This window comes from Brassica rapa, chromosome A09, assembly GCF_000309985.2.
Source record: "Brassica rapa cultivar Chiifu-401-42 chromosome A09, CAAS_Brap_v3.01, whole genome shotgun sequence".
Classification (NCBI taxonomy): domain Eukaryota; kingdom Viridiplantae; phylum Streptophyta; class Magnoliopsida; order Brassicales; family Brassicaceae; genus Brassica; species Brassica rapa.
Genome location: NC_024803.2, coordinates 32315813 through 32338186, shown reverse-complemented (window position 1 = coordinate 32338186; position 22374 = coordinate 32315813). Strand labels below are relative to the sequence as shown.

General features: G+C 36.3%; 5 protein-coding genes and 1 long non-coding RNA gene across 7 annotated transcripts; 3 read left to right on the top strand and 3 right to left on the bottom strand.

Moving 5' to 3' along the window:
* The first annotated feature begins 393 nt into the window (after positions 1 to 393).
* On the top strand, positions 394 to 1813 carry LOC103840938 (mitogen-activated protein kinase kinase kinase 17). Its single transcript, XM_009117454.3, has one exon. The coding sequence runs from the start codon at positions 612 to 614 to the stop codon at positions 1638 to 1640; it is 1029 nt and encodes a 342-aa protein (XP_009115702.1). The 5' UTR covers positions 394 to 611; the 3' UTR covers positions 1641 to 1813.
* Positions 1814 to 2794: 981 nt separating this feature from the next.
* On the bottom strand, positions 2795 to 4365 carry LOC103840937 (uncharacterized acetyltransferase At3g50280). Its single transcript, XM_009117451.3, has one exon. The coding sequence runs from the start codon at positions 4239 to 4241 to the stop codon at positions 2889 to 2891; it is 1353 nt and encodes a 450-aa protein (XP_009115699.1). The 5' UTR covers positions 4242 to 4365; the 3' UTR covers positions 2795 to 2888.
* Positions 4366 to 4573: 208 nt separating this feature from the next.
* Positions 4574 to 6498, bottom strand: LOC103840936 (B3 domain-containing protein REM9). 2 transcript variants are annotated; one of them, XM_033281186.1, is made up of 3 exons: positions 6246 to 6498; positions 5468 to 5866; positions 4574 to 5394 (listed from the first exon to the last, which is right to left on the bottom strand). In XM_033281186.1, exons 2-3 carry the CDS (start codon positions 5864 to 5866, stop codon positions 5005 to 5007), a joined length of 789 nt encoding a protein of 262 aa, XP_033137077.1. In that variant the 5' UTR covers positions 6246 to 6498; the 3' UTR covers positions 4574 to 5004. The 2 variants fall into 2 exon arrangements, with proteins under 2 accessions (XP_033137077.1, XP_033137078.1); XM_033281187.1 differs by lacking the exon at positions 6246 to 6498 and having other exon boundaries at positions 4574 to 5008; positions 5100 to 5394; positions 5468 to 5920.
* On the top strand, positions 5492 to 6215 carry LOC117128559. The gene is made up of 2 exons (XR_004451922.1): positions 5492 to 5681; positions 5787 to 6215. It is a non-coding gene; the product is annotated as an uncharacterized LOC117128559 (long non-coding RNA).
* A 631-nt stretch (positions 6499 to 7129) lies between the features above and the next one.
* Positions 7130 to 8079, bottom strand: LOC103840935 (ethylene-responsive transcription factor ERF011). Its single transcript, XM_009117449.3, has one exon. The coding sequence runs from the start codon at positions 7883 to 7885 to the stop codon at positions 7397 to 7399; it is 489 nt and encodes a 162-aa protein (XP_009115697.1). The 5' UTR covers positions 7886 to 8079; the 3' UTR covers positions 7130 to 7396.
* A 6182-nt stretch (positions 8080 to 14261) lies between these two features.
* Positions 14262 to 20758, top strand: LOC103840934 (kinesin-like protein KIN-4B). The gene is given in 23 exon segments (XM_033281077.1): positions 14262 to 15141; positions 15457 to 15606; positions 15693 to 15842; positions 15932 to 16167; positions 16477 to 16664; positions 16749 to 16873; positions 17047 to 17083; positions 17171 to 17262; positions 17372 to 17479; positions 17563 to 17676; positions 17770 to 17860; positions 17955 to 18067; positions 18154 to 18249; positions 18331 to 18561; positions 18646 to 18726; positions 18825 to 18896; positions 18994 to 19072; positions 19147 to 19223; positions 19225 to 19358; positions 19452 to 19541; positions 19624 to 19839; positions 19926 to 20094; positions 20194 to 20758. Coding segments are annotated over 23 exon segments (3159 nt in total). The 5' UTR covers positions 14262 to 15006; the 3' UTR covers positions 20569 to 20758.
* Positions 20759 to 22374: the final 1616 nt, after the last annotated feature.

Sequence of the window (22374 nt, the reverse complement as noted above, 5' to 3'; positions counted from 1 at the left end):
ATACGATACTATCAAAGGCCCTTCAAGGAACAAAACTAAGACTTGCGCAAATATCGATCGTCGTAGATTAGTTAGTAACTTGACGGTCAAGACTAAAGCAAAAACTTACCCTCAAATCTCTCGTTCTCAAATATCTTCGTCTCTGTCAAAGGAAAAAATAAATTCTAATGGCAACTTAACATAAGTCGTTAGAGAATATTTTATTTCCGAATAAAAAACGATTTTGTTATTTAATTTCATTTTTCTTAACCCAACTAAGAAATATCAAATATCCTCTCTCATCACGTGCATTAACCCCATACAATTCAAACTTTGGTAAAAGGAAATTAATATATAAAAATATAAAAAAATCGAGTATATATAATGAGGAAGTCGCGCCATAAGCCACAACCTGACCGTCGCGAGCTACGTGCTCTGTATCTTCCAAGAGCTTCAAGTATTTAATACTTCTCCAATCTTGAATCCTGACGAAAAAGGAAACTTTTACCCTAGACCTAAGTTCGTATCTATAAAAAAAGGAAACTTTTCTTCAAAACTCTCTCACAAACCCTCAGATATAAATTTCCCTCAAGTCTCTCTGAAACTCGCCTTCGTTAGTCTTTGTGGCTTCAATGGAGTGGGTTCGTGGAGAAACAATCGGATACGGTACTTTTTCCACTGTCAGTCTAGCGACGCCGTCTAATACCAAAGGCTCCGGCGAGTACCCGTCGCTCATGGCAGTCAAATCTTCTAACTCTTACGGCGGAATCGCGAACGAGAAGTCGGTGTTGGATTCACTTGGCGACTGCCCTGAGATCGTACGATGTTTCGGCGAAGATCAAACGGTGGAGAAAGGCGAGAAGTTGCATAACTTGCTACTCGAGTACGCTTCGAGAGGAAGCTTAGCGTCTCAGCTAAAGAAACTTAACGGTGAGGGTTTACCGGAAACCACCGTGCGCCGCCACACAGGATCCGTGCTCAGAGGGTTACGTCGCATTCACTCTAAAGGGTTCGCTCACTGCGATATAAAACTCGAGAATATTCTGTTATTCGGCGACGGCGCCGTTAAAATTGCGGATTTCGGATTGGCGAGAGATTTAACGGCGTCAAAAGAAGGCGTGGAGATACGAGGGACGCCGTTATATATGGCGCCGGAATCCGTTAACTATAACGAGTACGGAGCAGCTGCTGACGTGTGGGCGTTAGGATGCGCCGTAGTTGAGATGTTTAGCGGCGAAACGGCGTGGAGTGTTGAAGAAGGTTCGCACTTCATGTCGTTTTTGTTACGAATCGGTGTCGGCGAGGAGTTGCCGAGGGTTCCAGAAGAGTTGTCGGAGGAAGGAAAAGACTTCTTGTCGAAGTGTTTCGTTAAAGATCCCGAGAAAAGATGGACGGTTGAGATGCTTTTGAACCATCCGTTCGTGGCCGTTGATTGTGAAGATGATGATTATGATCAACGAGACGAGTTATGTTTGAAGGGGAAGGACAAAGTATCGAAGTCACCGAGATGCCCGTTCGGATTTCCTGACTGGGAATCTATGTCGTCCGAGTCAGAGATTCAATATCAGCCGTTGGATTCTCCGGTGGAGAGATTTGCGAGCCTGGTTAGTGAATCGATACCTAATTGGTCTGTCTCCGAAGGCTGGGTCACCGTACGGTGACGGGAGTGAGAAGAAAACAGGGGAGAAACAGAGCTGTTGTCAAAGGCTAGGTTATTTTTTTTATAAACCTAGTTAGATCCAAATTCAAAGATTTTTATTCATATTTTCTATACATGTAATGTGTTTGTTGATATGAACAATTCATTGTAGTCTTACGTACCATTGATTTTTTTTCTCATAATCCATACATCAGACCTTACAGCAATATCTTACGGAGTGTGACACATAAGATGAACTTATAAAAGAGTAGGGAATCTAGTTATCATCACTGAGTACGGACCTATTGTGAAGACAGAGATTCATCATCGTGTCATCTTGTGTGTTGTCCCACTGAAACTGCTGATTATGAACTAGTGAGCAAGCGCCAAGCAGCGTTGGCTTTATTAACTGGTGGTAAGCGTACTGCGTATAGCATTTGGTTATCTGTGCGTAATTAACCAATCACGAGCTTGATGATGAACTGGTTCCAGATCATAACTCAAATCATATTCCAGTACATTCGTGTGAACTCTTTTCATGTTTTCATTTTTTGATTTAAAGAAATTTATAGTTTACAGATAAATTTGGAACCATGCATATTATTATGATGTTCTCTGACTCTATGTACAATTTCTAGCGATCTCCTTTTGTATATAGTTCTCTTTGCCTTTAACCCTGACAGTTTATATATTCCAAGAACCTTTGTGTGCAATTAATGAGTATTGCAAGTAAACATGTTATTCTAAGTTTAAATCAAAAGAAGACTTACGATAGATATAAAATCTTCACTGAAACCTGTAACCTGTTAGATAACGCCATCTTCTCTGTTTGATTAAATGAGGCAGAAAGTTCCAAACTTGTCGAATAAAGTAATTTGTTCTCATAGCTGCTTAAAATGTTTTGATATTGATGTAAATCAGTACACTGTTTTAATCAACTACCAAAAAATCATGTAGTTGTTACATTCTCCTTAGATTCAACAGCGTTTCAGTACATCGGGCCATAATGTTAAGATCGATACCACATGAAGATCGTAATGGAAAATTGAGACACTTTTCTATGATCTATTTGATCGTTTGGTTGGTCGCTGAACTCAATCCTAGGTGCGTTTTGTTTCTGCATTATACACATTCTGTGTTGATGTTATTTGTGCTTTTGAATCAACGAAATGCATATGCAGAAAAAGTATGTCGCACTCAACTGTTTTATTTCTTAACTAAACCAGGCATACATCAGACCATATGGTCGCGTAGTAGATTCACTAGTACATCAGACCATAGTAGTCACATGCTCTAAAAATTCCACATCAGCTAATAGACTCACTAGTACATCACACCATAGAGTCGCTTGAATATCAAAACTTCCTTCATCAATCCCTGGAAAAAGTACAAGTTTGCCACTAATACTATTGCCCGGTCCAGCTCGAACCGCAACTGGTTTCCCCCAACCGAAATCGTTCCGGTACACATCGAACCGGGGAGAGCTTGAGACAAGCACAGTATCACCAGCCATTCTACTCCCAACTCCTGTCTTTAGGTTTCTCACATTACTAACCCAATCCTCTGCAAAAGCCTTACAGTTTTCATTCGTTTGTGAGCTCACTAACTTGCTTATTTGCAGAGCAGCCCATCCCAAGCCACGACCAAGCAGCTCTTCCACGGTGGTTGTGGCTGGTGTAATGTAAACCATGTTCCCAAAACAATCCTTCTCAAGCGGAGGGTTTACCCTCTGCCTCAAGTCCACCACTACTTTGCAATGTGTCTCTCCTTCCCCGGTCAGACCACTGTGTCTGATTATCGACCGCCACATATGCGCTGAGACCGCTTGAAGAGATGAGATGTTCTTGTCACTTGAGCCAACCTGGCTGTTCGCTTTAGCTTTGAGATCTGAAATGTTCTTCTTTGTCAAGTGAAAGACACGATCTTGTGTTACCGGCACTGAAGAAAGTTCACGGCTCGGTGGTGGTGGCTTCTCCGCCTCTGAGACCGGAATATGGATAGGGTAACTAACCCCCTCGAGGAACCATCTTTTCAGAACAAGAGGCTGTTGACCGGAGCTTGAACCACTCGAGCAAATCATGGACCAAGTGTGGAGGAAGTTCCACATCGACACACCGTCTGCTACCATGTGGTTGTAATAGTAACCAAGGAAGACGCCGTCTTTCATCTCGGTGACTTGTACCGCAAGCAAGGGCTCTGTCAGGCCATCACTGTTCTTTAAACCGTCAGCGGGAAAGAAGTGCTTTATGAAATCAGGAACTTCACCGTGAGGTTGAAGAATGTCACTCACCGAGAGAGATTTAGCTTCAGCATGGAGAAACCTAGCGCCAGAGCCATCACAGTCTATGTGAAACGACACCGTATTGTCTTCGAGATTCTCAACTTTGGCAAGACGACCGGCGAAAGGGAAGTAGATCTCTAAGGCAGCAGAGAGAGAGGACTTGAGTCGAGATATGAGATGAAAATCTTGGTCGGGTTGGGGAAAGAGAAGACCTCTTTGAGGGCAATCTACTTGAAGAAGACTGAGATCAAATGGAGTAAGATGGATCTTAGTTCGACCAGATTGGCCACTGTGTCCTGGTTGAACAATGCTCGACGAGATTAAAACTACTGGTCCTCCCATTTTTCTTCTCTAGTGTGACGGTAACTGAAGCTCGATCTAATCTAAAATACTATCCACATGCCGCAAGACAGAGAGCAAAAAGCCTATCCAAAGTAAGCAATAATTGAAGTTAATGGGATTTTTTAGGGTCCCATTTTTTTAGTCATTCTACACTTTTTACAGTGAATTTAGAGCATGAGCATTGGTGAACCCCACTTTGGGGTTCACCAAATTTTTTTAATATTTTTTTGTGGGCCCATAAACAGTTATGAACCCGAATTTGTTGTTTTCTGCATTAGTGAACCCGAAGAAAGAGTTCATAGGAATAAAATAATAATATATTTTTTTTTTTTTTAAATTTAAAATTATTCAGAATACATGAATAAAATATTAAAATATATTATAAAATTTATGAAAACACTTTATTCAACCTATGTTTTAGTTTTGGAGTTTAAGTTTTGGTTTTGAGATATGTTTTAATATTTTGGTTTGTGTTTTCAGATGTAGAAAAGCTATGTTAGAGTTTTGGAGTTTATGTTGTTTCTTAACTTAAATTCAATTCATAGAAACATTTTGTTCGATGATCAGTCTACGCATTCAACAAAGGAATTAAGTTCGAGAATGTTTAACTTAGGATAAAAGTTCACATAGAAAAACCATTCAAGTTTTACAAACCGAAATACATAAGTTGATAAGTTGCTAATGAAACAAAAGGAAACAAGTTAAGATGATAGAGAGGAAAGACCGCAAAAGAGCCATCTAATTTCGTGAGGTAGAAGCAATGCTACCTGTAGAAGAAGAGAACACAAGTTAAAGCAGAAGCAAAGTAGTAACATTGAAGATATAGACAACACAAACAAGTCAAATGAGAAGACTTACCATCGATTCTGCTGAAGTGCTTGATCAGTAGTTCAGTACACTCCTTCCTTTCCGGACATACACACAGTAATGGAGTTGTCGTCCCGTCTCCAACCACGTTGAACACAAACAAATCTCCGTTGGTGCATCTGTTATCACGACAGAACTTTCTCCACCCTCTGCTGATGTAATATGCGCCGTCTGATTCGCTAAATCCGAAGCGCGCAGTCCATGACTTTCCCTCCTTGTTGACAAGTTTGACCTCTTTGCATTGTTGGTTCAAAGCACCACACCTCATAGCTTCCACAGGAAGAAACTACAAACACATACATAACATCAGCCAAGAAGCAGTACTAGAATCACACAATAAATAACTAAATCTTACTCACCATTTTGTCGTCCTTTTGATTTGTAGGAGTAACCTCAGCCAAGAAGCAGTAGTCGTATGAGAAAGTAGGAGCATCATCCGCGTCGGACCACAGAATCTCACAACAGCTAGGACCAAAAGGAGTCACATGAAAGACCATGTCTCCTTCGTGTTTGAAGATGACAATGTCACCGATTCGAAGATCATGTGCTTCGGTGAACTCTTTCCAACCTTTGGTGAGTGTCCTGCCTTCTCGGATCACCTCCCAAATTTGATCCGAAGCGTCCGATCTTAGCTTCCATGGTTTATTGATCTCAGCCCCTTGTATGTGTTTTGAGTAGAAGTCAAGTGGTATTGCCACGCCACTGTGAAAACCAGGAAGAAGAGGCTTGAAGAAATGAGGTTCTCGGGGAGTTTCCATCTGCAACAATCGAGTTCCAATTACATGTAAGAAACAAAGAAGATGAGAAAGACATGTTCCAATCGTATGGCCAAGGTAACAACGACTCTATTCCGACTAGAAATCTAACCAAGAACCAACGAGTTTACGCTTTGGTCATTACTACGAGCCACTACTTAGTTACTAACTGAAGTGAATATAACCTCTAAACCCCTCTATCGATTTGAAATTTCACAGAAACTAACCCTAATGAAACGAGCATGCCGATTTACATCAATTAATCGAAAACCCTCTATCGATTTTGAAACCCTCAAACAAAAAATCCCCAAATCGATTTAAAACCGAAACACAAAAAGATGGAGAGGAGGTGGAGAATTCTACCGTTCAACTCAATACTCACCTAAGAGGTGGAGAAGAGAAACCAGAGTGGATTTGCTGGAGAATACCGCCGGAGATGGAGGTCGCACAGAGAATCGCCTCAGAGAGAAAAAAACCCTAGCTTTTACGGAGATGAGAGAAATGAATCAAGACGCCGAGACCCTTCTTTCTCTCTCGCCAACGCGGAAAGGAGAAGCCACTGAGAGGAGGACACGTGGCGTGAACCCGCCCCTTACGAGTTCAACCGTAAGGCCCGGTTCGGCGAAACAAACCCTTTTTTTTATGTGTTTTTAATCAATTGGGCCTATGAACTCGAGCCCGTGAACCCCGCATGATACCTCAATGCGCATGGTCTTATCACCTTTACAAAGTTGTACTTTTTACTTTTTAGTGTTTGTCCATCAAAACCTGTCCACAGTATGTTATTGAATCAAAATTGTTTACAAAAAAACTTCGCGTGTATCAAAATTGTCCACATGACAGAAAACTCGAGGTTATATCTTTAAAGCTCTATTATCCACAGAAAGAACGATGCCAAGATACATACTTAAGAATAAAGACTTTTGAACCAACCCCATCATCACCTGTGATAATTGTTGCTTCCAAAACATGATCAGTCATTTGTGTAAGTTGTTGTCTTGTACCATTACATAATCCACTTGTAGAATCTACGTCGCAGACCTAAAACATACTTTGGTAATACATGGACCCTGATACTGTGTAGAAAACGAGGTGTGAAGTATATGATTGTTCTTTATATTGTATCCATAAACAGTTTATTTTATCTTATGTAGCATAAAAAGTCAGTTCATAATCAATCTTTGTGACAATGTGTGGTTAATATTGTTAGAAAGATACGAAGAATTCCTCGGATAGACCAAAAGGTTGACATTGAAGACGATGAAATAATGAACTTCTTAATAGCGTTATGTGAAATATGATATAAGGATTAGACATTCATTAAATTGGTACTCTAATGTTTATCAAACAATCGATACATATTACAAGAAAAGTCATATCAATCACTAAATCAAGAATAATGTACAGAATTTCACTTGGGGGTGAAATTTTAATGCTTATAGGAAGAAACACTAGCCCAAGGCTCACCGCGTATGATAGCAACAGGCACCGCTGTAAGATAGCTTCTTTCACCTATTTTTTAATAAAAATAGTTTATTTTCCCACCACGTCATTATCCTGATTTTCCGGGTACGGTAACTTGTTCAAGTCAACCCGCTCCAATAACCCGCCAACACAGTCACCCTTCTGACCAAAAACGCGGCGCCGTTTGCTGTTCATCACCGCCATCCCGTACGCGTCTACTTCAGCTCCGACCTCCGTGGCCTTTCTCCTGATCGCTGCCGCCGACATGTCCTCGGCGGAGGATTTCTCGATGCTCGGTATAAGCTCCGGAAAATTGAGCGTGGCTGTAGGTCCTCTCAGGTAGAAAACCGCCGTGTCGTATGCACGCGCCGCCGCCTCTGGGGTGGAGTAAGAGCCGAGCCATAGCCTTGAACGTTTGTTGGGCTCCCGAATCTCCGCCACCCATTTTCCCCATTTTCTCATCCTTATCCCTTTGTATGGTCTTTCTCTCTTCCTTCCGCCGGCCACGTCAGCTGCTGCTACTCCGGCCTCCATAGCGGCGGCTCCGTGTTGTAGCATATTACTACCGGATTTTGGTAGGTTAGGGAAGGATAGAGAGAGAGAGAGAGAGAGAGAGAGGTTTGCAGACTTGTTGCAGTTGTAGTTGGTGGAGAAAATTCCAAACTACAAGACGACTCGCGTTATTTATAGTTGAATTTCGTTTTTTTTTTCTGAAAAAGGAAAAAAAAAATCGGATGAGACCTGAGATGAGGCGTATAGTCATCAAACTCATTATAAAAGATTCTTGGAAATATTTTCTTATAAATAACGTATGTCTGTGTATAATGTCGGCATAATCAAACACTAAACTAAGCGTTGTTTGATTATTTTTGTTCGTTTACACCAAACCAGTTTGTTATCGAAACATGATAGCATGCCTGCTAAAGGGTTACGTTTATATGAAAGTATTAAAGTTTTCTCTGGAAATATTTTTTTTGTATCAACTTTCTTTTTACATATTATAAGCCAACCCCGAAATAATAAAATAATTATTGTATAACATATTTCTTTGTAGTCGTTAAAATATTTTACTATTCTTTTACAAAAGTTAAATGGCATAATATATTAATAATACAGTATAAACTCTTTAAATTTAAACTTTATAGATGAATATACACTAAAATTTTTTATAAAATAATATAATTTTATAATTTTAAATTGAGTTTTTAGTTCAATTTGTATATCGATAAATTAATATCTCTATAAATTAACAAAAAAATTATAGTTTTAGTGTATTCCTAACATTATTAATTTATAGAAGTTTTACTGTATATGCGTAGAAGTAACGTATCAAAACATAACCGAAAACAAGTCTAATCCATCTTCTCTGTTAAATTCGTTCACCGAAACATAATCATTTTCACTATATTGGTATTCATTGTACATAACCGTCATTACCTAAAAATCAAACATGCACGCATGACTTTTTACGTTAAAACTTAAAACCATACTCAACCAGATATTTAAAGATTAACAAAAAAAGACAAACATCTGATGTCGACTATTACGTAAAATATGTTTTTCCGATAGACGTAATATTATTGTGATAATATTTATATGAGTGGGTACGTATACACACACGTCTATATAGAGAGGGATAAGAAGAGGATGAGGACATATGGCGGGACCCACGGTCGGTAGTCGGTGGCTGGATACCGTTAGGAATTGACTTTATATTTAAGTAAGTGACGACACGTATCACATATTGTCCCTTTTGTCCCTTTGCTTTCCACGTGATTCCTTTTGGAATTTTATTATGAATGTAGGGACATTTTCGATATTTTCCGATTTCATTATTGTAGGGAGGAGGGGTCCATTTCGGGACTTAACGTTCGTTCTGCTTAATTGCTCTGCTTATATTATACACGAGGGCGGCTCATTTCCGATTACAATATTATTATCTTTTGCTATGATTTCTGGTATTTTTCTAAGCTTAAAGGGACGGCTATAGAGGTGGTAGTACATATAAACTATTCTGAATTATAGAATATTCTAATCTTAATTTTTGATTTCTCGGATCTAAAACTATATCCGAAACCAAATTTACCAATATCTACGAATATTTGGATCTGCTTTGTTTTTAAAATACAGTAAAAATAAATAAAATTTTATATATAATTTGATTTGTACATATATTTTTTGCTTTTAATGTTAAATTTTATACCAAAATTTTAATTTTTAACCGAAAAAAACAGAAAAAACAAAAACTACAAAAAATTATAAAACTACTACCACAAGACCAAATGAAACAATAACTAATAAATACACCGCGAAGATGAAACAACTACTCCAAAAACAAAAATAAGAGATGAAAAGAAAATGCCGCAGCTGGTAGCGTCGATAGATTCCACTAACGACTCCACCGTTGTATCCACCAAGCCTTGTAAAGGAAAGGCACACTGCGGAACCTAATAACAAGCTAGCAACACACAATACAAAACTGGAGCCACATTGGAGACCATAAAGGAACCGAATCTCGGAGCAGCTGAGAAGCGATGTTGTAAACACTTGTGGTAGCCGAGATCGCACCCCCAACAGCTAGGCGAGGGAGATTCTCCCCGAACCCAAGACCAACCGACCACCACCTGAATCCTCAGAGATCAGAGTAAGACCAGAAAAGTATCGCCACATTACCGAGCAAAACCCTAGAAAAAATCAAACTCAAAGAACTGCACAAGCACCAAATACCATGTCCTCAATGGTCTTGAAACCCTCCAGCAGCCAAGAGAACAGTTTACCGCAGATCTGCCACTTTGGTCGTCGAGCTCAGACGAACACACAACTTAAAGCAGAACGAGAGACTGAAGGAGAAAAGCCAATCGCCACGCTCTAGCCATACCAGCCTTCACAAAGCTCTGTCGGCAACCACACCACCACACATTCTGGAAAAGCACTAGAAAGCTTATTCCTTCATCAGTTAAAATTGGAGAATGCCGAGAAAATGACTATAAAAGGCTTCAAAGAAAGATGGAAACATTAAAAAAAGGAGAAAGCACTCCCGACACCGGCAATGAGAACCAGCTACCAGGGAGGCAAGATCTGAACTTTTGTTTTGCTTGACGGTTGAGAGTGAAAAAGGTGGTAGAGAGAAAAAATTAGGGCGACATGCTGCTATCTTACCTTGAGAAAAGTTACATTCATCTGTATAAATATTTGAAACACACATTTACAATAAATATTTAGTCAGATCACAAATTCTGAGTTTTTCTTTATTTATAAACGAGTGGATAAAGAAATAAAAAGGAGATATGAAAGATGCTTTATATAAACAATGCTATTTCGGTTATCTTATATTCAAGTTCATCTTTTTATCTCACTAATCTATTTTAATCATGAACTAGAGCTTGTTCCGTGCATCGCTTGAATTTTGATTTTTACGTTTTTTTCTAAATTGTTTAATGACATTTCTAACATATAAGTTATTTAAATAATTTTAAATTTTTACATATTAAAACTGAATCTATCCAAATCTGGAAGAACCATACTCGACGCACAAATAAAAATTTATGATATCTGGATGGAGTCTAATTTCAAAACCATAAAGCTGATATCCAAAAAAACAACATGTATTGAAATGGGGACCAAAAATCTATTCCTAACTCATTCTGTAAATAAATAAAGTATTTGTTAACCTTTTTGGATTCTTGTCACAAATGAAGTAACTTCATGTAAACATATCGAATTATTATGATTAACATTTAAAAAAAATATTATCGAATTATTTTGACAAAAACAATTAATGGAATAGTTTAGAAGAGTGAAACTGAATGTAAAAGATGTGATAAAACACTTAAAATAAGTAAATTATGTTGTGTACTTTGTAAAAAATATTGTCGAATTATTTAGAAAAGACAATAAATGAAGTGATTAGAATTAGTTAAAAAATGTGAATTTGTAAAAAACCACTTAAAATAAACAATTATTGTTTATCAGTTTTAATAGAAGAAAATTGTCTTTCTTTGGGTTCATTTAAATTACTCCTTTAGTTTCATTTTATTATTATTTTAGGTTTATGCACAAAAATTAATAAAATATTTAATTTTAAATATTTTCAATACAAAAACATCATTATCTATGTATCTAACTATATTTCAACCAATAGAAAAATAAAATAGATAATATTATTAATAAAATTTTCATTGAAGTTCTAAAACGAATTTATTTTGAAATGAAAATTTTGCTTTACAACAACAATTAAAATGAAAAGGAAGACGTACATGGTATTATAGTCAAACTTAACAGTGTTAAACCATCTCATGTATATTTTGAAAAATTATGTATTTGATAAAATTTATGATAAAATAAAATAGAAAGGGTACTCTTTGAATGAGTACCAACAATGCATATAAACAGTTCTAAATATCTTCCATAAAGATAAAGAACCTGGTCGCTGAAAATAGAACCAGCGGCTTACAAAAATAATAAATACTAGGTTAAGACCTGCGCCTTGCACATGATAAATATTATATAAATTAGTTTTACGTATTATATATTATTTTACATATTATTAAATAATACATATATATTGATAATAAAAAACTCAGTAAATATGACGTATATGATTAAATTGGTGCAAATACATAAATAAATTTTATTAATTCAAACAAACACTTTTTCTATTTTATATCATATAAAATTAAGTTTTAATGATATTAACATAGATATATAGTACATTTTTAACATTGATATCTATTATAATATTTTATACTCATATTGTTTTTTTATCGTTTATATTTTCTGTAACAAAAATTTTTAATCACCGATAACAATTTTTTTTGTGGTATGTTTAATAGTTTTAATCATTTATAATTTTAAAAACATTATAAAAAGGTTTAAAACTAAATATTAAGTTGTCAATATTTGTTCAAATTTTTTATCAAACGAAAAATCAAAGCAAATTTCAAAATTAAAATACATATCTATTTTTATATGGTACATAATTTAATTTAAACAATATTAATATATTAATATTTATTAAATGAGACTTCTTATTATATTATTTTGTAATCATTTATATCTTGTTATAAGAAAACTTCAATGTGAGATTACCAAATGTGAGATTTTTGACAACTTTAGTCATTTATATTCATTTTTAAAAATTCAAAATATAACATATACATAAAAATATAAATTTTTACTATATAGTTAATGTGGTTGTTTAATTTATTTTAATATGTTAAAATTTAAAAATGATAGAGAATATACTAATTTTTATCAAATATTTATTATTCAAAATCATAAATTGTCATATATTTTAGCCACATTTGGTAATTTTGTTATTTTTATTTAAAGAAACAATGAAGAACATTAATAATCAATTTATGATTAATTTAATAAAAAACTTATTATATATTTTGATGGACCAACATATTTTTCTAAGGATTCTAAGAATGATTGTGGTGATAACATGTGGTTACAAAAAATGTTATAATGCTTCTCTTTTAATATATAGGGGATTCAACATATCGAAACAGTTGTTCTTGTGTGGGCTTCTTAAGGTATATATACCGTATACAAATGAAGGCTGTAACTGGAATGCTTTTTTTATGAATGAAATTTTATGGAATTAGTCATTCATGGGTATTCGAAAAAAAATTTACCAGTTAAGTGAAAAAAACAAAATTTTGATTCTACACATTCCTGTGGAATGAATGAAAAAAAAAGAATCACGTTAAAAATCATTCATGATTAAAAAAAAAAGGAATGGATGGAATGAAATAATTTGAATATAATTAAAAAACAACTACATATATCATTCCTTTAAAACGAGCTCTTTTAATGGGCTCTATTTAGCCCAACAATACCATGGTTAATTATGTCCATTGATCGGTTTCAAACTATAGCTGGACAAATCCAGATTAGAATGCAAAGTCCAGTTCACGCAACATCCAGGAACCCAGCGACGGTAAACATGACCACTGCCAAATCTAAATAGCACATGGTGAGCATATATGATATATATACAGTCAAAGTTTAGCTTTCTTGCGCCCGAGTTTAAACGTGCTACCATAGGTATCATATCAGGACGAGAAACACGGAGATATATGAAGCTTAAATATCTAATCAATCGCATCTCTAGATATGATAAAAACATGTTTAATTTTTTTGATTGAGATTCACTTGGGGAATCAAATTTAACTTCATTCATTCATCGCCATGTAATCTACAAAATTAAATGGATAAGCCTAACAACAAACAAATATTAATAGAAATTAGGTAGGTACATGCAAATGCTTTTTAAAATGTACCAGCAGCATTCTTAATTTCGTTAGCTAAACCCCAAACTTGAATAATAAGCATCTAACGAAAGCCAACATTAGAAGCTACATCAAAGTTTGGTTCAAATAGTCTATTTTAGCATCGAATCATGTAATACAAAATAACTATAGAGAGAAATATAGAAATGGTTCCATAAAAGACAACAACAACCCACTACATCAAACTTATTTCTTAAATCTTAACGAATTTCCATTCGTTTTACCAAATAACAAAGAACTCCCATATAAAAAAGTGGACATTCTTGACTAATTCATCTATAATAAGTAGGGTAAAGGTAAATTTAGTGGAGGGGACGTGAAACATAATAGCCATGTCTCAAAGCTATTATGATTAATCATAACTTCAACCAGAAAAGGGCTATACAACTTTATATTTATATATATCTAATATCTACCATTAATTTGTTTTTAAGAAAGTATTATACGGGACATATATATATATATATATATATATATATATATATATGTGTAAATATATATAACTAATGTCATACTTGTTAGATGTATAATACTTTAGGTAATTTTTTTTCCTTGACAAAAAAAAAAGTTTCCTTCTTCCCGTATTGCTCAGGTCTCCTCTGTATAAAACATACATAATGTATGATTCGTGCAATAAAATAAAAGAATGATACAATCTAACTAATGAGCCATGCAGAGAAACATGTGAGGTAGGGCTCAACAAAGGCCCAAAAGGAGCGCGTACTGTGGTCCCTTCATTTTCGGGGAAAATAATAATTTGTTTTTTTCCAATATTCATACATATATATTCACTGTTGGGATTTTCCCGCGCAGAGGAAGGACCAGAAAAGCATGTCTTGACTCTTCATTTATTTTTTTGTCTTCTGGGTAACGAGCCGACGGAAACTACAATTTTTTCTTTAAATGGTCAGCTTTGGAACCATCGACTTGTACAAGCTCAATTGTCTTATTTACGCAAACCAACCATAAAATAATAATTATCTAAATTTAATTTCATCTTTATTTTTTGTGGAGCACGTAACCAACAACAACGTTTTAATAAAAAAAGATTAAAGAGTGTGGATAGATAGATCTGAATATAATAAATCGCGTATTTTGTTTTCAACACACACGGACCAGTGGTTTGGAGTGGAAGCAGCTGACGTGGAGGGTAATAACGTAAAATTGTGTTTTTTCGGAGGGTAAAAAGGGAAAGGTAAAGATACCTCGTATACAGAGAGAGAGAGGCCAGTGGAGCAGCTTCTTCATTCCTCACTTTTCTTTTCTTCTCCTTCTCCCGAGGGAAGCGACTCGGTAGACTCGTTCACATTTCGCGAATCGAGACGAAGATATCCGCACTCCGATTCGGATTCTGGACTCTGATTCTGAATTATAGATTTCTCGATGGATTTACATTCTTCTTCTTCGACGACGGAGAGTTGTAGCGTGAAAGTGGCGGTTAACGTTCGTCCTCTGATCGGAGACGAGATAAGTCAGGGTTGCAGGGAATGCGTTTCCGTTTCTCCGGTAACGCCACAGGTGTGTGTTTCTTCCGTCGTCAAATTCGAGATTTAATATAGAAGTCAGTTTCGTCTCGACCGATGTTAAACGCGTCGTCGTCGTCGTCGTTGTTCACGCTTTTTTTTTTTGGCTCCTGGATCCACGATCGAATCCCAGTTCCAACTCTGACACGTTCATTTATTAATCTCCTCTGATAAAACAGTGTCAATTTCTTTTTACCATATAATATATAAAATAATAATAATATTGTGTCATTGTTACTGTATTAAATATACTGATTTTCATGTGATTCTAATTACTGTGTGTGTGTGTTTATTGAATGTGGACTGGCAGGTGCAATTGGGAACACATTCCTTCACATTTGATCACGTTTACGGTGGAAGTAATGGTTCTCCTTCTTCCTTGATGTTTGAAGAATGTGTTGCTCCTCTTGTTCATGGTTTGTTCCATGGATACAATGCTACTGTGCTCGCTTATGGTCAGGTATAACAATTAGTTTTCGACACTGGAACAAGATTCATTCCAGTTTATCCCCTTTTTTTCAATTTGAGTTTACATATATGATGCAGACAGGATCTGGAAAGACATACACCATGGGGACTGCTTTTAAAGACGGTTCAAGCAATGGGTTGATTCCTCAAGTTATGACTTCTCTTTTCAACAAAATTGAGTCTGTTAAGCACCAAATGGGTTTCCAGTTACATGTCTCTTTCATCGAGGTAGCTTCCCGTTGATCGCTCTTAAACTATTCATGTATTAGTGTAGAACCCAGTCTGTCTTGTCAACCTTGCCTTTTTTTCATTTGTAGATTCTGAAAGAAGAAGTTCTGGATTTGCTGGATAGTGTGAGACTAGCCAATGGAGCCCCTGGAAAGGTTGGTCTTAGTAAGTCCCCTGTACAGATCCGCGAATCGCCAAACGGGGTAATTACACTATCTGGTGCAACTGAAGTCTCCATAGCTACTAAGGAAGAGATGGCTTCCTGTTTAGAGCAAGGATCTCTATCCAGGGCGACTGGGAGCACAAACATGAATAATCAGTCAAGGTGAGAATCTTTGTACCCAGACTTTCAGATAAAGCTTTCCATAAGAAGCAAGTTGTGCCTTACATTCATTTACTGTTAGTGAGGCTTAGTGTACTAGACCTAGATGTATTGAACGATAACAAAAAACACTCGTTCATAGTAAGAATTAGATTAGAAATGGTAAAAAGAGGCATCATAAACACAGTTTCCTGTTCCTGTTTATAATTCCTTAATAAGATTTTAATTTTAGCATTATGATTATATGATTGTGTCAGTCTCAGACTGCATTCTAATGTATAAGCATGGCTTCTTTTTGTGTGATATCAAAAGCCGTTCACATGCCATCTTCACAATCACTTTAGAACAGACACGCAAAATCACTCCCATCTCAGTGGTTGAAGACACCATAGATGAGGATATGGGTGAGGAGTATTCTTGTGCCAAGCTTCATCTCGTAGATCTTGCTGGATCTGAAAGGGCTAAACGGACCGGTTCAGGCGGTGCTCGACTGAAAGAAGGTCGGGAAAACTGACTTCCCATCTTACATCCTTCACAGGAAGTTGACTTGCATCTTAACTCCAAGTTTTTTGTTCTTGAAACAGGAATTCACATCAATAGAGGACTCCTTGCACTTGGTAATGTCATCAGTGCACTTGGAGATGAGAAAAAGCGAAAAGAAGGTGCTCATGTTCCCTACCGTGATAGTAAACTTACTCGGTTATTGCAGGTTCATCTCTAACTTTGCTCTTCTAGATCCTTATATGTAGGGATACTCAAGATCACTATAAATAAAAAATTTAATCGCATAACTTTTACGGCCTCTAAGTGATTCATAACGAATGAATATATATGATGCATGCGTCAGTTTTTTCACCAAAAGTGTTCATTACATTGTTGCAGGATTCTCTTGGTGGAAATAGTAAAACAGTCATGATAGGTACACTTCTAAGTTGTATGAGTTGATACCCTGGAAGCTCATATCATTTCGCAAATTTAACTCTCTCTTTTGGCCTTATTCTTGTAGCTTGCATCAGTCCTGCTGACATAAATGCAGAAGAAACACTAAACACGCTCAAATATGCAAATCGTGCTCGGAATATCCAGAATAAACCTGTTGTAAGTACCAACATCAGCTACCACAATTTAAAAAGTTAAATATGGAAAAAGGAATAGGAATATTCACTTGGGAGCTCTAACAAGACAGACTCCTTTTCTTGTTGCACAGGCCAATAAAGACTTAATATGTAGTGAGATGCAAAAGATGCGTCAACAGCTACAAAATCTACAAGCTGCACTATGTGCTCGTGGGGAAACCCCATCGAAGGAAGTGCAGGTACATATATAACTTGCTGCGGAAATTAGTCAGATGGTTTTATAAACATATCATTACTAATCGTATATATTTCCATTTTGAAGGTTATGAGAAAGAAGATCATGAAGCTAGAATCTGCCAATGATGAGCTTTCTCGAGAACTTCTCATCTATCGCAGCAAGAGAGGTACTCTTGACTATTGCAGTATGAATACACTGGTAAGTTCTGTATGCATTAGGGAATTAGGATATATTTATCTGGCAGTTTTCTTCACTGCTGAAACCGAGTTGTTCACTTGATCATATACTCAGGAAGATGGTGCAAGTCTTACAAAAGATGATGGTCTCAAAAGAGGATTCGAAAGTATGGATTCAGATTATAAAATGAGCGAAGCAACATCAGGTTTTGAACACTGGCATCTCTGGAAACTTTTCATGAAATGCACTCTGCATTCTCTCATACCCTCACTTCATCTTGTAATATTTTCTGATTCAAGGTGGAATCTCTGAAGATATAGATGGAGCAGCTAAAGAGTGGGAACATGCTCTTAGGCAGAATAACATGGGCAACGAATTAAGTGAACTGAGCAAACGTCTGGAGGAGAAAGAGGTCTAGTCATTACTCCATTGAATATTTCTATGCATATTTATAACGAGTGGATTATTTTGATCCTGTTACAGTTTTTATATTTGCAGTCCGAGATGAAAATATGTGGGGCTGGAACTGAAATTATCAGACAACACTTTGAGAAGAAAATGATGGAACTTGAGAAAGAGAAGAGAACTGTACAGGTGAAATATAACATACTAACTTTTCTCGTTTTGATATTCTTACTTGAAGTTTCAACACCGAGTCACGAGTAACGTCTACAGGTTGAGAGAGATCTATTGTTGGATGAAGTTGAGAAACTTGCTGCTAGTTCTGATAGACAAGCACAAGTTGCAAGAGACAGCCATGCACAAAAATTAAAAGCACTCGAGACACAGATTTCAAATCTTAAGAAGAAACAAGAAAATCAAGTTGAGGCCTTGAAACAAAAACAGAAAAGTGAAGATGCAGCAAAGCGTTTACAAGCTGAAATACAATGCATTAAGGCTCAGAAGGTTTCGTCTTGTTTCTGTTGTCGCTATCGGATCACGAATCTTGATCTACATGTTAATTTTTATTCCTTTTCTTTTGCTATCTAGGTTCAGTTACAGCATAAGATGAAACAAGAAGCTGATCAATTCCGACAATGGAAAGCTTCTCAAGAAAAGGAATTATTGCAGGTACTTTATCTGCATTCATTTCATCATCTATATTTCCCCTTCTAATTATTTAATTTAAACTAATCTCAAGTTTCACCTTTTTATTTTTCTTCCGGTAGCTCAAGAAAGAAGGAAGGAAGACAGAGCATGAAAGACTAAAACTGGAAGCCCTCAATCGACGTCAAAAAATGGTAGGAGTACTTGAGAAAAACACTTTGAAGAATTAAACAATTCGAGTGACCAAAAAAAAAAGAATCTCAAGAGAAATCCATCTCAATTGTCTTCCAGGTTCTTCATAGAAAAACAGAGGAAGCAGCAATGGCTACCAAGAGACTTAAGGAGCTGCTGGAATCTCGCAAGTCATCAGGTAATCTGTTTACCGAGACGCTTTTTACTTGGTTCGTGTTTGTCTTTTCATAACCCTTTACATTCTTTTTTCAGTGGCTGGCAATGGTCAACCACCAACTAAAAAGGTAAGAAAATCTCCTAATTTAGATATGGAGATCTCACCATCCAGCACAAGTGTCAACTGTTTCCTTTTCATACTCTTTGCAGGTGAAAGAAAAAACTCTTCAGAGATGGCTTGATAACGAGCTAGAGGTTATGACAAAAGTACATCAAGTTCGTTCCCAATATGAAAAGCAAATCCAAGTGTGCGTTTTCAGCCCTCTTATTCATGTTGTTAGCTGCAGACTTCTTTCTCCCAGATATTTTTCTAATCACTAATCTACTCTGGTTGCATACAGACGAGCTGCATTGGCTGAAGAGTTAACCTCCTTGAAAAGAGAAATGGACTTCGCTTCAAGTCCCCATCAAGAGAAAAATGGACAGTTCAGGTACAACTCTGGATAAACTGACTCTGTATTGGCATTTGCCTAAAACACTTTCTGACCTTGTTTATTTTCCTATATGCGTCAGATTTTTATCACCAAAAACAAGATTGGAGAGAATAGCAACTCTTGAGAGCATGTTGGACGTTTCCTCAAATGCTCTCACAGCCATGGCCTCTCAGCTCTCAGAAGCAGAGGAAAGAGAGCATAGCCTACACACCAAGACTCGGTGGAACTCCATTAAGTCCATGACTGATGCCAAATGTTTGCTTCAATATGTGTTTAATTCCACTGCCGAAGCAAGGTAACTACTCTTATATCTGATCAAAGAGGATGCTTCTTTCTCACGCATGGAAGGTTGATGTTGTCTTTTGCTCAAACATCAAGCAGGTGCAAAATCTGGGAGAAAGACATGGACATCAAAGAGAAGAAGGAACAGCTAAATGATCTCCTCTGCTTATTACAACTATCTGAAGTCCAGAACCGAGAGATACTTAAAGAGAAAAAGACAAGAGAACATACATTGTCCATTGCGCTGGCTTCGTCATCACCATCCTCGGTTTTACTTCTGATCTTTCATTTTTACTAAATTGAAATCTAAACCTCTTATGTGAGAATCTCTCCTTGAAAATAATATGCAAAATTTAACTTCTTGCAGGTGACTTCAAGAAGCTCATCAAAGCACTATGGAGATAACAACGCTAGCAACCAATCGTCTCCACCTTCGTACCATCGAGCAGCAAAGCATCTCAAATACGCTGCGCCAGGTGCAGTAAATGTATCGGTGAGAGAATCAGCGGCTTTATTAGAAGAGAAGAGAAAGATGAAAGCGATGAAGAAAATGGGACAGAGTGGGAAGCTGTGGAAGTGGAAGAGAAGTCATCATCAATGGCTGCTTCAGTTTAAATGGAAATGGCAGAAACCATGGAAACTCTCTGAGTGGATTAAGCATAACGATGAGACCACTATGCTCTTCATGTCTAAGAATCATCATAATGATGGTGATGATTACTCGTGGAGCCGCCGACACTGAGTTTTGCAATGTGCTTAAATATGGGGTTAACTTGACTCGTGATACATCTGTATATACACAAACGAGCCTTTTGTTTCTCTTTTTGTTGATAGATTTAGAGTTGGTCGTTTGGGTTGTAGCAGAAATTGTTCTTTACACTTTCAAATATTCTCTTTCCCTCTCAGAAATTAAACTTTCAGAAGAAGCGTAATTGATATAAAATTAAAAAAAAAAGCATAATTGATCAAAACGCACTACGAGTGCGAACCTGTATTTATCAGCCCCTTGTGTCATTACAATACTCTCCTTTATAAATCATACAAGTTCGGAATTCTGAACAATTTATGCTATCAGATTGGGCTTTGGTTTAAATTTTAATTATTTTACTTGGAAAATCAGGTAACGGCCTTACTTACTATTAATGTGTTTTCTATTTTATTGAGGCAAACTATGAACAGAGCAAGCGGGTTCTGGGTCGCAAGGTGAGCAGTGGCCATATAGAACATGATTAACTCCGGTTTCTTAGTCGAGATTCTTAACTCATGATTTGATATTTTTTTATACTTTTCGGTTAAGAGACAGTTTTTATATCTTTTATTTAAGAGACGATTTTTAACTTTTTTTAGTTAAAAACTAATAAAATATAAGAATTGTTTTTTTGCCGAAACTAAAAATCCTAGTTAAGAGACTGAGGTTAATTATGGTCTAAGTCACCACCGGTAAATATCAAAAATGAAATGAATACTAATGATTTAAGTTAAATTATGTTCATTTGAACTTTTCACTTTGTCCCAACACCTAACAAATTAAACTTTATATAAAGTTGACTAGATACCTAAAAGTGTATGTTAGTATTGCTGTTGCGCTTTCATTAGTGTTCAACCCACAAGCTGCATATAGTTTAGCACATGTTCCAAAGTTTATTTTAGAACTGTGTTTTGAATTTTGATACATCGTGCAAGAGCGAAGACAACTTTGTAAAGGGCACATACGGTCCGGTGAAATAATGCAAGTTGACCGTATCAAGTAATGCGTAAATTGCTTAGTAGTGCAACTGACTATAATGCAACGCTCAAATCAAATAAAAAAAGTGGAGTGCGCATATGACCTTCCTTTTACATGACTTTAGTTACTCTCGACTGAAAAGAAGAAACACAAGACTTATGTGAATACTGCTAACCAGTTTGACTAAGCTCATTGCATGTCGCCACATATCATCTCAATAGATTTGAGAATACAAGTGATATATATTGATCTTAAGAAAAAAATGCAAAAGCATATGCTCTTAAACTTGTTTTTTTTTTTAATTTCTTTATCAATAAATATTTTGCTCATTGGTACACCCACCATACATTTAGATACATATTCAATTTCCAGTCGTGACAAGTAGGAGACAATTTGGTTAATCTTGATCTCCAGAAGTTCCATGGATCACAAGCGTAGGCATCACTTCTTTGGGGTTGGTGTCTTTTCAAAACCGTCTTCAGTCTTCTTTATTAAGAGATTCTCAACATATGTTGATATTCTTAACATAATGTCTAAATTGGAGTCGCAAGAAAAATAACCATGATTCACAAAATCACATTTTCAAATTCATTTGTTACTTGTAAGTTGTAATATGTGTGTTTCGAACAACATAAGTTATTATATATTTGAAATTTGAATTAAACTCAGTTGACCAATCTAACTGTGACTAATAATCAGAGCTAGTGGCGAATCTACATGGAGCGTGTGAGGGCTTTTCCCACCATGAATTTGTAAATTTAATGTAGTCTTATAAAGATTTTAAATTGTGCCCTTGTTAAAAATTCAGAGTTATGAAGGTAT